The sequence below is a fragment of the Phalacrocorax aristotelis genome, chromosome 11 (genome assembly GCF_949628215.1).
Source record: "Phalacrocorax aristotelis chromosome 11, bGulAri2.1, whole genome shotgun sequence".
NCBI classification, from domain to species: domain Eukaryota; kingdom Metazoa; phylum Chordata; class Aves; order Suliformes; family Phalacrocoracidae; genus Phalacrocorax; species Phalacrocorax aristotelis.
In genome coordinates this window covers 2,299,930-2,314,953 of record NC_134286.1, presented here as the reverse complement: position 1 = coordinate 2,314,953, position 15,024 = coordinate 2,299,930, and the positions used below count along the sequence as shown (strand labels likewise).

Here is a 15,024-nt window from a genome sequence, read left to right as displayed (position 1 = left end):
GGAAATAAGAATTTTAAAAAGCCCTCTGAACAGTTTGGTTCAGGCCTGCATGGGGAGGAGAGAGGCATGGCACTGGCTTTCACTTTGCCTATGGTTAAATGGCAAATACTGATGCTTCTGAAAACACAGCTCGTTGCTTCTGGTTGAGGTGACCTTTTCGCAGCCGCTGACAAATCCACTGGAACTGACTGTGCCCTTGTCCTGCCACATCTATCTCATTCCACCAACCAGTCTGAATGATCTGTCCTTGTTTTCACGTTTCATTTCTGCTCAAAGCGGTGTTGTCTGCGGGTTTGATATACAGCAAAAACCTCCCAAGCCTTGTGTGCGAGTTTCTAGTAAATATGGCTGTGACTTAAAGCTGAGATACAATAGTTTGGCTGGTCTCATACTCCCTGCATGTAATGGGTTGATCACATACTTTTCTGCTGTAAGACCCAAAAGCCAGGGCGCTAGATAAGCAACACTCATTTCAGGGCTAAAGCAGAATGATCTCTAGTGTCTGCCTTAGCCTCGGTAAGCAACTAACCTTTTTTTTATTCAAAGTGAATGTAGTGCTAAATAAATTTTCCCTTCAAAGCGTGACATTTTTTGCAGCTGAGTTCTCCTTACACTTTAAAAAAACCTCTGATTGCCTTAAGCAGTAATCATGTTTGGTGTGTAGCTCTCAGTATCTCATAAGGCTTGAGGTGAGAGACTTAAGATAAGTAGTTGAGTGGAAAACATCCATTCAATTAATATTTTGCCTGTCTTTTTTTTGGCAACATAGTCCTAGAAGTAGCTTTATGCTGTACTGTGGAAAATGTAGATTACTGATCTAACAAGTCGTAACCTCATGCTTTTTCAAGGTAAATTGTTTTTCTCGCTTATATATCTTACACTTAAGAATGAATCAGCCCGTTAAGGTCAGTATAGCTTCAAATATGACGCAATGGCTGGAGAAATGAACATCTAGTAAAATGCAGTGACATGCAAATAGTTAATTTTCCATATATTTATATACTCTATATCTATTGAAGGAAATGCAGAATATATAACAAATTAGTTGAAAAACCTGAAAACATTGCTGTAACCGACTAAGAAAAGACTGTGGCTGACTTGTTTTACTTTTCTTTTGGAGTTACTTTGAGACCCTCTAGTTCAATGAGTTGTCTGTATAGCAAAAACCAGCAAGCAATCACTTACACGATCTCTTAATTGGATGCTCTGACAGCAACTGTCTGTATCCAAACAGCCTTGGGTAGGATCAGCACGCTGGGGTTCTTCAGCCCTTCAGCTGCACTCAATTTCCATATACGAGATTTGCCCATGCAAGAACCCTGGCATTTCAGGCCCTTCCTTTCAGCTGACTTTACAGTCTAGCTCTTACCAGAAATAGTCACATATAATCTCCTGGGACACAAAAGCCCGGGTACAACAGAACAGGAATGAGCTCTTTACTTTTCCCTAGAGGTGGCATTTCAAATAAATAAAAAGACTGCTTAATCTCACAAAAAAAAATGAAGCTTATTTCAAAATTGCATTATGAATTATTCTTATTTTTCTCTTCAAAGCACCTGTTTTGCCTGCTTTCAAAACAATTATTTACACTTCAAAACCCTCCATACAATAAATTCAGCATACCTTTATCTAGTAAAACCAGGATGTACACTCTTGCAGTGAAATAAGGAAATCCAAAAGCTTTTATTATGCCTTTTTAAGCAAATGTACATATTGTGTGAAGTTACTGAGTTAACGCATGATGCTGCATCTCCAGAGGCATGAAATATTGGCAGGTATCGCTAAGAAAATTAAATTTTCTATTTCCCAACTGATTCAATGTCAACTGCTGGGGGGGCAAAATGCCAAATGTTGGCATCTTCTGAGTAAAGAAGCTGTTCTGTTCCCTCCTTGGTTGGTACATACGTTGTCACCCATTTGTAATCTCCATCGGGATTTCTATATTTCATGTGCGCCTGTTGCATCTGAAGGCACCAACCCAGTATAAGGATTTGTCACCTACGTAGTTATCCCCCAGCAACTTTTCTTCATTAACACCAGGGGTGAACCCACATATTCTGGAACAACTATTTCACACGTGGTATTAATTGAAAGTTAATGGAGGATAACTGCTTGTGTAAACATGCCACTAAAAATGCGATTCAGATGTTGGGTCTCCTCCATTTGTAACAGCCTGGTCAGTTATTTCGTCCTGTGGTGCTGGTAGTGCGGTCTTTGTTAGAGGTGTCTCAGTCTTGAAAAAAGAATCCATTTTTATCTGGGGTTTTATGTTGAAAGACTTCTGGAAGGATTCTGATGTAAAGTAATAGATGAATGGGTCAAAGCAGCAGTTCATCGTTGCGATGCACAATGTGATTGGGTACATTGTCCTCGCAAACCTCTCCAAGGAGCAATTTGCTATCGCTTGGGACCGCACAAGCGCGTACAAGAAGAGTATGGAATTGTAAGGCACAAAGCACACGACAAAAATGGCCACGTGCACAATGATCATTTTCAACACTTTCTCTTTGTTTGTCCCGATCTGAGACAAGGTGGCAGGTTTCCGGAGAGTCCTGAGAACTAAAGAGGAGCATGTAAGGTTGAGTAGCAAAGGAATTATGAATCCTACCACTTCAATAAATATAGTGATCTTGGACAGATAGGTTTTCCAGATACGTTTGGAAAAACCTTCGAAACAGGTTGTGCTGGTGTTGGAAACGTTGGTTGTGGAGAACAATGACGCTGAAATTCCACCGCTGAGGACCAGTATCCAAACACCAGCGCAGACTATGGCAGAATTTCTCCTGGTCCTAATGGTGCGAGATCGGAAGGGATAGACGATAGCCAGGAAACGGTCGACGCTAATGCAGGTGAGGAACAGCATGCTCCCGTAGATGTTAGTGAGAAATGCTGTACCAGAAATCTTGCACAGGCTATCTCCGAAAGGCCAATGCCTGTTGAAATTATAAAAAATTTTAAATGGCAAAGTGAACACAAAAAGCAAATCTGAAACGGCCAGGTTTGTCATGAAAATGGCTGTTTCGCTTCGCATTTTCATCCGAAAGCAGAAAACAAAGAGGGAGGCGCAGTTAGTAATCAAACCAAGGATGAAGACCACGCTGTACACGGCTCCATACAAGTTGTACTTAAAGGAATCATCTGTCAAACAGGTATGATTGTTGCTGTGGTTTCCCATGCCAAGTTTGTGACGAGCTTCCAAAGAACCTCAAAGTCTACTTCAGTGACATCCATAAAATAAGGCAGCGATCTCTTTTCTTCCTGAAGAAACACATTCCAGGAAGGTTGCTTGACGCCTTGCTACCACATCTCCATCTTGAATCCTTTCATCCTAGAGGAGAGAGAAAGAGAGGCCATCAGTCTTGCTGGCACCTAAAGCGGCTGTGCAAGAGAACACGTACTCTTTCCTTTCCAAATGAATGGATGGGCAAACAAGACCAGTGATTAGCTTGCAAGGTAGTCTTTATAAATTCCACTATTATTGGGATTTTTCAAAGCCAAACACAGCAGTTACTGTACTCGGCCTTGCCTTTCCTTCCCGCATCACTCCCTCATCCTCCTGGTGGCAGGTGGTCGCTAATTCCAACTTTCCATTTGGAAAGGATTAATATTTTTTTTTAAAATTTGAGATGGAATTGGCCCGGTGTGTTTGGAAAGAAATCATGGGCCCGCGATATTGCCCAGGTATGCAATCAGGCGGGCTGCAATATTCACCTAAACTTGTAACAAGACGAGAAGGAAGTTGAAAGTTTTAGTGTTTGCTTTTAACTGTGCAGAAATGGAAGTTCTATGGTTTTTTCTACCTTTCTTGATGCAAAAGTATTTAGAAACCCCAAACCTTGTATTGGCAAAGTACCGCTTTGCTTTTTTTCTACTAGAAAATAGGAGCATCCTTACACATGTTTTTCAAAAGGGAAAACATGTTATATTTCAGAAATGTTTTTCAAAACTACTTTCCAAAGTTATGCTTGCCCCTTTTGGAATATGTTGCGCTTTTTTTTCCCCTGAAAAATTTCTGCAAAAATGGTACGACTTTGAAAAGGATTTTAATTTTTATTTGCAAATGTAAAATGTTCTGCCAAAAGGACTCCTCTAAGTTGTTCTTACAGCTTCATTTCACGTCTACTGTTTGTCAAGGTTCAGAACACAGAATCTGGGAAATCTTACACTTTCATAAGACACTGTCCCAATTCAGCAAGCTTTAGAGAAACGTGGAGTTGTAAGGGAGCATGCTGTTTGTTGGAAATCAGTGCTTTCCGAATTGTCTCGGTGTGTTCTCGTTGCTATCCTAAGTACCGTTTTTAAGGCCTGTGAGGATAAGCAGTTGGCAAGTCTCCCTCGTTGGAGTGAGAAGGGTTCACGCATTGGAACGTGGGCAGGGCAGTCGGAACATCTTGGAAATGTGGAGCAAAGTTGGATAACTAAGGGAAAGACCTTTGCCTTGTAAAATACAGCAAACCAATTACAAAGTGAAGCTTGTAATCTAAGAAATATCTTAGTAGCTACAACTATGGAGCAATTTAGAGAGATGAAACCCTTGTGAAGAGTAGGATCCTTTCCAGAAAGTGATCCTCTGACAACACAGCTCCAACACCAAATATGTAACTGAGCGAGCGCGTGTTAAAGGTTGAAATGGCAACATATAAACAAACAAACTGGGCAATAAAGCATGGAATCAAGATAATTTGGGATGCAAATGGATCAAAATCAAATGCTTTCCGTACGTTTTCCTACTGGAAAAGCGCGTGCTGACAATTGTTCTTACACGGAGGCTGTCAGTGAGTCAGCCGGTAAAAGGTCAAGTGTTGAGAAAGGTGTAATAGACCGTAATCCAAATTATATCCAAATACTTGGTCAAGTAAAAGCCAATTTCAAGGCTTTGCCAGATGGAAGGAGCAAGCTCTGCCCTCACCTGGGAGCGCCTGGACAGCTGCAGGCTTTACAAAAACCAGCACTTTGACCCAGAGAGCAGGCAGCACCTCGCCTTTGCACCTTAGAGATTGGTTGGATGTAAAGCAAAATAGCAGGAAGGGAGGATCCCCAGACCTCGTTTCTCAGAAGGATGACTTTCAAATTACCTGAACCTTTTGACATTCAAAGAGGTGACTTGGACCTATTAGGTGTCTCCTGTTGGGGAGGGTTCGTGCTCTCTGCTGGCCGGGGCAGTGTCAGGACTGGGGCAGTGAAGGGGTGCTTTGTGCTGGTTTGCTGTTCTGGCTGAGTTTGCTGTGCATACCTTGAACTACCAGAATTGCCTGTGCTTTCCGTAGGTGGCTTTGGTACCCGCTTTTCACCCAATTTAGTAAATTCTTCCTTCATCTTAGTTGCATTTTGAGTTACACGTTTGCGATGACATCCTGTATTAGCAAATGTTCAGACCAGACGCAGATATGCCCTCATCTGCTGGCTCTTGTTTGTGTGGCAACGGCAGAGGAGACTAAGCCCAAGTTGGGGCTTTCTCTATAGCATGTGTAAGCAGACGCTTCGTAATGCAAACTGTACGGGGCTTTGGGGACAGACAGACGGGGCAGGGAATGGGCTGTGTAGGGAAGCAAATGTTCCTTGTGCCCTTTGTGCTTTTGCACTCATCTTGGTGTTTTTTCTACTAAATTCGTGGCTAAATGAGTTTTATTGTGAAATGACCTAAAGAAGATACTGAGCATTTAAACTTATGAAAAGGATAGTAGTAAAATCTCAAAGGTGTGCTTTCTCTGAATACATAGTAATCCAAATAAGCAGCGTCTCACCTACAAGTTGAGATGCCTTTAAGCGAGAACTTAGCTGGATTCAAAAGTGCACATGAGCTCCAACAGGAATAGCTGTGCCTCTTTGCTTAAACCTCAGCCTAATGCATTGAATTCTTGGCTTGTAGCTCCCTTTCAGTAAAGAAAGAGACTGCATGTTATCTCCATCAGGAGCAATTTTTGTTTATACTGAAACGTAACCTCCATAAGCAGACCTTTTCCTTCTGCTGTGTGTAAAAGCCAGACTCTCCTGGTCCAGGTTTCGTGTCTGGGTCCTAACTGGGGAGGTCTGAGAGGGATTGGGTGTCCTTTGAAACCTTCCACAGCCATGTGCCTGGGAGGTCGATGGAAACCCCGCTTTCCAATCTGTGCACACAGTCCAGGATTTTGGCTGCTCCTCAAAACACAGCCTGACGCAGCAGGTTTGAAAGGTGGCTTTGAAACGCTTACCTTTACTACAGACACGCATGGCCGTTGCCAGCAGCCTGACCCAGATACTCGTTACACGGGAGAAAAGATGCTCGATCGCTTGGTTCTTTGTCTTCCCTGCTCTGCATCAGACAGCCATAAGGTCAAATACCAGTTTTTCTGGTGTATAAGTCTATGGGAATTGCCTGCCAGCAGTTGTCTAGCTAAGTTATGGTCTTTAAAATATAGGCCTGTGTTGTTTACCTGTCTAACAGTGAGGTGTTTAAACAAGCTGACAGGTTGCTTTGAAACTCAGCCACGAGCTTTAAGTTCTGCAGTGTGAGTCTACAGGTTTAGTTCTCTGAATGTAAAATTCACTTTCCTTCCTTTCTACTAAGGATTAAAGCAGTAGGATGCCCTTCAGGCACACCACGTTCACCACTGCTAGGCCTTCGCTGGGGGAAAAAATCCTGGCAATACACTTTAAAATGCTGAGTTAAGTGAATATAAAGAAAAGCACGTTACCGTTCCGTATTTCAGGCATGCCAAAACTTTAAATCCTCCATCTAAACCGGGGGGCAGTACACGAGGGGAGGAGTGTATCTGGCTGTTGTCGGAAGCGGTACCGTAACAATATACAGCCTGTTTCATGGGGTACTATCGAGAATATTCTCTCTCGTAGCGGGGATGGAACCTGCAGCAGCTGTCGCTCACTCACATAACCCTGTTATTCTCAGAGTTATGAAGCGTGGGGTTCAGCAGAGCAGCTGACAGGGTTTGCTCCCCTTTGCCTTTTATTGTAGAGATATCCTCCGTCTTCCATGTACTGAAAAGAAAGGAAAACCTCTACATATTACTTCCTACAGTGCACGAGTATCCTGTTTACAATTCTTTTATTTCCTCCTCCTGGCACCCCAAGAAATCTTCAAAAGAGACGGCTTGCAGCTTAATTCAGATCAACCATTTCTTAGTACAGAAAATTGCTGCAGGTAAAAAGCACGCTTTAAAATCAGAATCTGTAAATCCATTTAGCCCATTCTTTCCGCTTCATATCCATCCCATTCTCCACAAGGCCATCAAATTGAGGTCACAAAAACCAGTGTGAAGTTTGGGACTGACATTTTTGCATCTTCACATTTTCTTTTTCTCATACGGGATGTAAGACGAATGTAACTATCAGCCTGAATATGTAGGACGTCCTGTGTGCATTCATTTAAGTAACTAAACACCGTAAAGCCTTTTCTTGTGAGGTCTGATACAGACCGAATGTGAAAACCTTTCAAATCTCAAGGATCTCTTTCTAGGTTATCACTGTATGTGCTCAGGTTAACTCTAAATCTTGTGAGACAAAGGTTTTATAGGTACAGAAGCCAAAAACTGATGGATCAAAAGGTGGAGATCCTGGGTTTGTCTGGGCTCTGTGCAGAAATGTCTCTAGGTTATGGCAGCACTTGTTGTGTTTTGGTACGGTCTCAGACCCTGACCTTGGAAATAAATAAGTATTTTCCTTGGGCACAGCATGCGCTTTATGCCTTCTCTGACAAGAACTACATTCATTAGAGGGTTTTCACTTCCCTCTTACTTACGCAGTTGGTACGATGGTCGTGTGATGTGTAACTCACTCCCACCACCGAGCCTGGGGTTACGGCTTTACAACTACAAACTCTCTCATTTCTTCAACATCTTGGTTTTTATTTCCCGCCTTCATTTCACTTTAAGTATGCAGAAGGCTCAATAAAAGGTTGGGGGGGGGGAGTTGTTTGTTGGGGTTTTTTTAAGAATTTTGCATAGATGATAATTCTGCATAAGGCTATAGGATTCTTCCAGACTAAATACTGCAGGTAAGGTGAGATACACTACAACTGTTTGAATACGAAATTAATAGATAAACAAGAAACTTTTTCCACCTGAAAAGATTTCTGACGTTTCTATGGCAGTGCTAGTGAGGAATTGTAACACCACCAAACTATCATTTCTAAAGGCTTACACACGTTCACTTGAAAACCACAAAATGTGAATTCAAAGAAAGCGAAGCAGCAATGGAAAATGCAACAAAAACCGTCTCACCACCAAGTTCTCTACTGCCTTGCCGCTCTTGCAGTGCCCTGCAACGGGATCTCCGCTTACTTTCCCTTTTCAGTAGAAGTTCTTTTTGGTTGCCAAGGACTTTGAGAGCATTAACTGAAAGCAGTTATGAGAACAAACCTCTGGTTTGGGGGGAATCTGGTAGCTGGCTTTTCCCTTTTTGAGGATGATGGGGCAGTAACGGGGTTGCACGGCGATGCTGGCTCCATTTTCCCAGGGCCAGCAGCGAGGGCTTACAGAAAGCTGTATCTGCGACAGCAGGTGGCTGCTGGGCCCAGCTGCTGCTGCTGGGAAACGGCTGGGGGTGGGAGATGGTGGGATACCAAGTTTGGGCTTGGCTTTTAAACCGACCAGCTTGCTGAGTTGCTGTGAGTTCTCCATCCTCCCCAGAGCTTTTTGCAGTTTCAGAGTCTCCTTCGCCTATGTTTCTTCCCTGGTGTGGTAGGAGCAGGAGAAAGGGTGAGATTAGACAGTGGGAAACAAAGCAGCTGCCTATAAACAAAGCACTATTGACTATATGAAGCAATGGAAAGTAGAAATGCTTTAATCTCTTTCATTTACTAATCCTAAGTGATGTATTTGAGAACAGTAGGAAAGAAGTAGACAGAAGTGTGACTTTGAAGTCTAGCAAAGGTTTCTGTAGCTTCAAAGAGCCATTCTTCCCTGTGTTTTATCAGAGTGAATGCCTAGCTGGTGTGCTGGGCAAAAGGGGGAAATTTTCTGACGATTAGCATAAAAGACAGGCAGGAAGGCTCTTATTCATGGCTTTGACACTTATTGTGGAAGGATCTTCAATGCCATCAGTACCTTCATTCCCCAGCATTTGCCCTGGCCCTCACCTGCGGGAAGGTGAAATCGTGAGTTACTTCGTGATGGTTTCAGTGAATTGGGTTTCACTGTCTGCTTTACAAATCTTCTTGGATAGAAGAAAAACAAATGCAGGAGCCTGTGGGGTTTTTCCCTTTGCTCAGCCACCATGAGCGGTCCCTGGGACCTGCTGGGATTAGGTGGGAGCGTGCTGGTCACTCCTTCCCTCCCTGCCTGGGATGGCTTTGGCTCTCCAGGAACCTCACAGAGCCTCCAAGTTCAACAGCTACTTTCTGTTCCCTGGAAGTCAGCGAACGAATTGCAGCAGGACCCCAATGTAATTCTTCTCCAAGACGGAGTGGGGAAGTGGAAACCTGAGCCTATCGGACCTAACTCTAAACGCACTCTCCTTTTTTTTTCTTTCCTTTTTTTTTTTTAATTGGTCAGCCCTGCCGTTGTCTCCTAACTGTCCTTTGAGACTTACAAAGCATTTCCTGCTCATGGTGACTTCTCTGTGCTGTATCTGTTTTGTATTGAGCTAATTAAAATGTTTCCTTCTGAAGAGAATGGTGGACTGACTTACCCCATATTCAGACACTGATCCTCAGGGCATGACTCTCTTTTTGTTTTCACTGAGAATGTCTCTCTCCATTTACATCACCCCTTTAACCCTTGATGCGCTTCGGCCTTCCCCACCCACTACTGCCTTCAGAGGGTCTGGCCCACGGCCCAGAAATGACGGAATTTACCCCAAACTTCCCGGCAAAGTTTGTATTCTTTTACTCTTGTAAAAGGGACTTTTTTGCTTGCAAAGGAACCTCCATCTGATGATGGAGGACTGTAGGAATGCTTAGTCTCTCACTAAGGGGAGATTGCTTTATAGTAGCATTGCTAGATTCAGTAGAGATCCCGATAAGAGAAGATTCAGATGCAAAGAAAAAACCTGATGAACTGATGAAAAGCAGAGTTACTCTGACCCAACACTTGAAGATCTACAGGTTGTTTTCTCTCAGGAGTAGAAGTTGGTGATGGAGGTAGCTGTGTCTTTGATGTAGCCCTGTTTATTTACAAAGTGTGGTTAAGAAAAAAAAAAAAAATCTAAAAAATAAGAGTCCTGTTTCCTTGAACCACTGGGGAATCCAACAACAGGACTCGGTTTATTTGCTTACGGTTCCAGAATGCTTTCCAGTCAGCGTCCTGCCCAAAAGGTTCCCTTCTTTGCTTTCTCTGATGCAATTTCCAGTGGTTCCTTGGTGATTGCTTGACTTTTTGGCTCCTTGTTGCCTTTACTCGGCTCCTCGTGAGGTGCCTGCAGCCACGTGAAGCCCTCCTTTCACCCGAGCCTCATCTGACCGCTCTCACCCAGGGCTGTGGCTCTGGGCTGGCTCCTCTGCAGTCCCTTTGCTGAAGCAGGAGAGCTGAACTTTCACCTCTGTTTACCCCAAAATTATAGGCTATTTTTTTCCCCTTGCCTACATTAACATCAACAAGCTTCCATCCGGCCACCAGCATCACAGCACAAACGCCTATTTCAGCTCTTGCAAGCTAAACTGGGTGCAAGGAGGCACGGCTGGTTTCTTTGCGGGTGCTGAGCGCAGACCTCCAGCAGCATGGAAGGCAATCCGTGCTCTGCTCTGGTGCTCAGCACCTTGAAGGATCTGTACCCTGCATTTATTTACTGGAAGGATTTGGTAAATAAGGGCTTTGTTCTCTCAAATTGCTTTATTCTGGGGGAAAAGGGGAAGGTTTGAGAACTCTCTTCTGACAGCAGTGTGGACTGGGTGGGTGTCGTCAGCCTTAGTTTCGTTTGCTCCAGCGGTCTGGCCTCTGAGCTCTGGAGATCCGTGGTCCCCTCCCAGAGCTGCTGGCCTTCAGTGGGATGGAGCCTCCAACCCCCCGATCTCCTTGGTGCACCTTTCTCAGCAAGAAATGTTTGCTGATTTGGAGGCATGACTGGGGTTTTCACGTCATCTCCCTCGCGGGAAAAACATTAAGGTCTTGAGAAGTATTCAGCGGTGTATAATTAAAGGATGTGTGAGGAAGCACAGCACATAGCTACTCTATTTTTCAGTAAGAAATACAGAGGGCAAATTTGCACTAATGATTACTTTGCCTTGCAAAAATATCAAATCTCAGCCACCCAGTGATGTTTCTGTAGTGAAGTTGCTTTGAAATCAGATTTCTAATAATGAGATGAGAGAAAGGAAACGACATGTTGGCATTGTATGAGGGATGCTGCTTTTACTGCTAAATGGGGTCGTTTCCATTTGTCATGTCAAAGCAAATGCATGCTGGGGCACAAGACGGTGCGTTATCTGCAGGTTCAAGAAATTATAATGGGAATATTGCTAGATGAAAATAAGAGCTTCTGTTGGGGCTGTCTATTTACAGGCATAATAAAGACTCGAAATATTATGAGATCATGTTATGTACAGAGAAAGCAATCACTCTCTTGCTAGCATGCACCTTTGTCTTGGTGCCTAGGGACTGATGAATCGCCCTCAATTTCACTTGCCAAGATAAAGAGACTTTCCTTTTTCTACAAAACCAAACTAAACCGTTACAAATAATACAGAAAACTTCCCTCCGCTGGGGTCAGCTAAGGCTAGTTTGGCTCCAAAGCAGTGCAAGACTTAAAGTGTGACTTTCCCCCCTTTAATGGGACTGGACTGAGAAGATGGTGCATTGGAAGAAGTCTTGCAGAGCCACTGTCTGTTCTCAATAAAGAGCTCCTCTTTTCAAGGAGAGAATTTGCCTTTTGTGAAAGGTGGTGGATCCCTTCCCTGAGACTAAATTGGATCCTTATTTACGGAGGAGGAGCAATGTGTGAAGGAGCAGAGTGAGTCTCTGCACGCACGCTTGACCTGGAAAGACCTACTGAGGCGGGATGTGTGCTCCAGGAGCCATCCTCACTCCCTCCAGCCTGCGGACAGGACGGCTCACCAGCATCTCATTTGTGATCCTGGAGCACTGCAAGAGCCCTCAGGCTGGGACCACCCTGTCATCTGTGTATGCCTGGCCAGCAAGACTCAGCCATCGGTAAACACAGCCCCAACACTCAAGTATGCTTCAGCCAGAGTTAGCTGCAGCCTGCACAGATGCGTCACAAACACTGGCATAAATACGGATGGCTGCGAGCAGCCCCGCTGTAAGCGCCAAGGCAGTGCCACGGCAACCGAGTCCCAAATCATTTTGCCATGTACTGCTCTCCCCAGGGAGCATCTTCTCTCACCCTCTGCTCCAGCGGTAACGTACCCTCCTACAGTGCACCCTTTCCCCAGGATCTGGCTCAAGGTTTGGGCAAAATTGCCTTAATTCCTGCTTTTGTGCTCCAGCCATGAGGTCACAGGCTGGAGAAGGGCAACCATCTTACAGCTGGGAGGGCATCCTCTCTCTGGCACAGCGAACATTTCAATTGCTGCTTCTCAGAAAAGTGGGAGGCGCAGGTTTTCAGGTTTTTTGTCTCATTACAGTACTCTGAATGGAAGTGAACGGGTGGTTGTGTTCAGGCACTAGTTCTGTTTGTCTGTCTGTGTACGAGCTGAGCCCCAAACTCCAGAGTTTGAAAGACACTGAATTTTATTAATTGACCTAACCCCAGCTAAGGAGGAGTCTCATTTTTAGTCTCAAAGGATTAGAGTGAAATGTACACTCAGCCTCCCCCTCCCTTCCTCCCTCCCATGTTTTTCAGGACTTTCTTTTAAAATTCAGAGGCTTTGAACCCCCTGAAGTAGCAAGTTTAGTTTCCTGCCTGTTTTATTTTGGCTTCCAGAATGCTAGTAAGGGAAAGAAGAAGGAAAAGTGCTACAAGGGGGGGAACATCCTTATCACAGACCTGTGAACTTTGCACTTCCCATCCTCTGGGATTTACTGTTCTGTGCATGTAGGGGAGCAATACAAAGACAGACAATTGTCTCCTCTCAAACAAAGATTAAGGAGTATCAGTAAAAAACCTCAAACTTTTCTTGCAAATTCTTCTGCAGTGGGCTAATATTGCATTACGTCCTATTTCCTCCAAACCGCTGCATCTTTAGATTAAGTATGTTGTTCATCATTCGTTTTACTTCTGACACCAGTTTTTCTATCTGCTTAAAGCTGTATCTGAATTTCCTCATGGAATTTTGCCACTGAGCTTAAAAGGACTAGATTTTAGCCATAAATGAAAGCCAAAGTGATAAATAAAAATCTGAAGTTTTACAGTACAAAATATATAACTCATTTCCTAATTTTTAATATCGTTTGTAGGAACTAGATCTCGCATTACATGAAGCTGAAAGCATGCCTCACTGTAAGCTGGAAGTCTACGTTTATGCCACGTTTATATACAACCCTTCCTTAAGCTTATATTAAAGTGCCTTTATGGTACTGACTTTAAGTACAAAAACAGAAGCCCTAAGTGAGGGATATTTTTCACAAATCTGAAACAAACAACAGCGATAGAAAAGTCCTTAACACGTCATCCGCAGTGACACAGTGAGAATTACGATGTGAGTTATAACGATGTCCACTGCAACAGTTTGGAGGAGTAGCTCACATAGCAATTACTCTCCGAAACCTCGGAGATCATCTCTCTCACTTTAAACAGAAACATTTGCCTCTCCCATCCCAACCATAGCATAGCTCAAGTAAGAGGAATGAGATCTGCCTGTATAGAAAAAACATTGTTAATCTCCATTGAAACGTACAGCTCCAGCCCGTCCCCGGCTGGTTTTATCCCATCGATTTGTCTGAGCCGTCAGATTTCAGAAAACACTAAGATCCTTTTATTCTTTTCAGAGCTGACATTAAACCTGGATGCTTTTCTGCAGAGTTAGAAAGTAAGGAAATAGAAACTTACCGCGGCAGAGCAGCCGGGGCTGAGATCATGCCCACGGCTCAGCAGATTTTAGCCCGCTTTCTCCCTGACAGCCCACATCTACCCTCCTTGGGTGCGTGCAACGCGAGCCGAGTTAGTCCCACGCGGAAGATCTGCGCGCTCGACTTTCTAGAAGTTTACCCGTTCATCTTTAAAACCTAAAGCGACGGGCAGTTGCCTGCCTCCCTTTGTTCGGCGAGGAAACCAAACCGCTGAACGCTGCAGCCATCACGTCTTGGGAAACGGGACACAAGAATGGGCCCAATGTCTGGGCAGGGGGAACCCTTGGGGGTCTCGGTAGGAAACGCTTCCCATTGGGCAGGGGTGTAGTATTAGAGCAGAGCCCGCCCCGCGCCCGGGTCTCCGCTGGGTCCCTCTCGCGGGGCTGTGTTCCCTGCCAGCGCGTCGCCCAGCGCACAAGCGGCAGCCGAAGGACGGTCCTCCAACGGGCAGCGCGGATTTCCTGCGCCGGCGGACACAGCCCGCGGGAGCGTGCCCGCGCCTCCGCGCCGGGGCTGGTGATGAGCCGGGGGCAGAAAGCTGTTTAAATCTCGGACTTTCCTTTGCCCGGCTGTAATTGTTTTTCCTTCCAATTAAAAAATGCGAGAGGGGGGAGCCGGCAATCGGGAGAGCACTGGGTAAGTCTAGGAAAGCTGCAAAGCAAAGCTGGCCATAAAAATAAAATATCTTTCTAAACAGATTTACAAAGGGGTTGTTTTTTTAGCTCGGGGTTTGGTTTGTTTTGTTTTAAATCTTCTCAAAGGAGCTGACTGGAACGGTCTGGACCCTTGTCCCAGCAGCTTGCTCTGAAAGCCTTTCAGCAGTTCCTGCTGGAAAACCTGTAGGCTTTCAAATGTTATGGGAGGTAATTAAAAATACTCCAGGGAGGCGCGGCTGCTTTTGCCTGTGTAGCTCACCCTGCTGCTGCTGCTGCCTTTCAGTGAATCTGCCTTCCAGCAGAGCCACTAGCTAAAAGCTTTTTATTTTTATCTCTTACCTTTAATATCAGCCCTTCAGCTAGGGAAGAGGATCTTCTGGCAGCAGGAGTAATGCAGCAGACGACTTACTTGCCTCAGCCTGTTTATGCCGTGGGAGCAGCCGGTGCCCTTTTATTTCTTTTTCAGCCCT

At 44.6% G+C, this 15,024-nt stretch overlaps 1 protein-coding gene and 1 long non-coding RNA gene across 5 annotated transcripts in view; one reads left to right on the top strand and one right to left on the bottom strand.

Moving 5' to 3' along the window:
* LOC142063178 (uncharacterized) overlaps positions 1–15,024 on the top strand; it is a 95,989-nt gene that overhangs the window by 22,660 nt on the left and 58,305 nt on the right. The gene's annotated exons all lie outside the window — the stretch shown is intronic.
* LPAR4 (lysophosphatidic acid receptor 4) lies at positions 1,423–15,009 on the bottom strand. Of its 4 annotated transcripts, none has more exons than XM_075106595.1 (3): positions 14,894–14,983; positions 8,355–8,667; positions 1,423–3,328 (listed from the first exon to the last, which is right to left on the bottom strand). In XM_075106595.1, exon 3 carries the CDS (start codon positions 3,173–3,175, stop codon positions 2,129–2,131), a length of 1,047 nt encoding a protein of 348 aa, XP_074962696.1. In that variant the 5' UTR covers positions 3,176–3,328; positions 8,355–8,667; positions 14,894–14,983; the 3' UTR covers positions 1,423–2,128. The 4 variants fall into 4 exon arrangements, with proteins under 4 accessions (XP_074962696.1, XP_074962697.1, XP_074962693.1 ...); XM_075106596.1 differs by lacking the exon at positions 14,894–14,983 and adding an exon at positions 13,879–14,317; XM_075106592.1 differs by lacking the exon at positions 8,355–8,667 and having other exon boundaries at positions 14,894–15,009.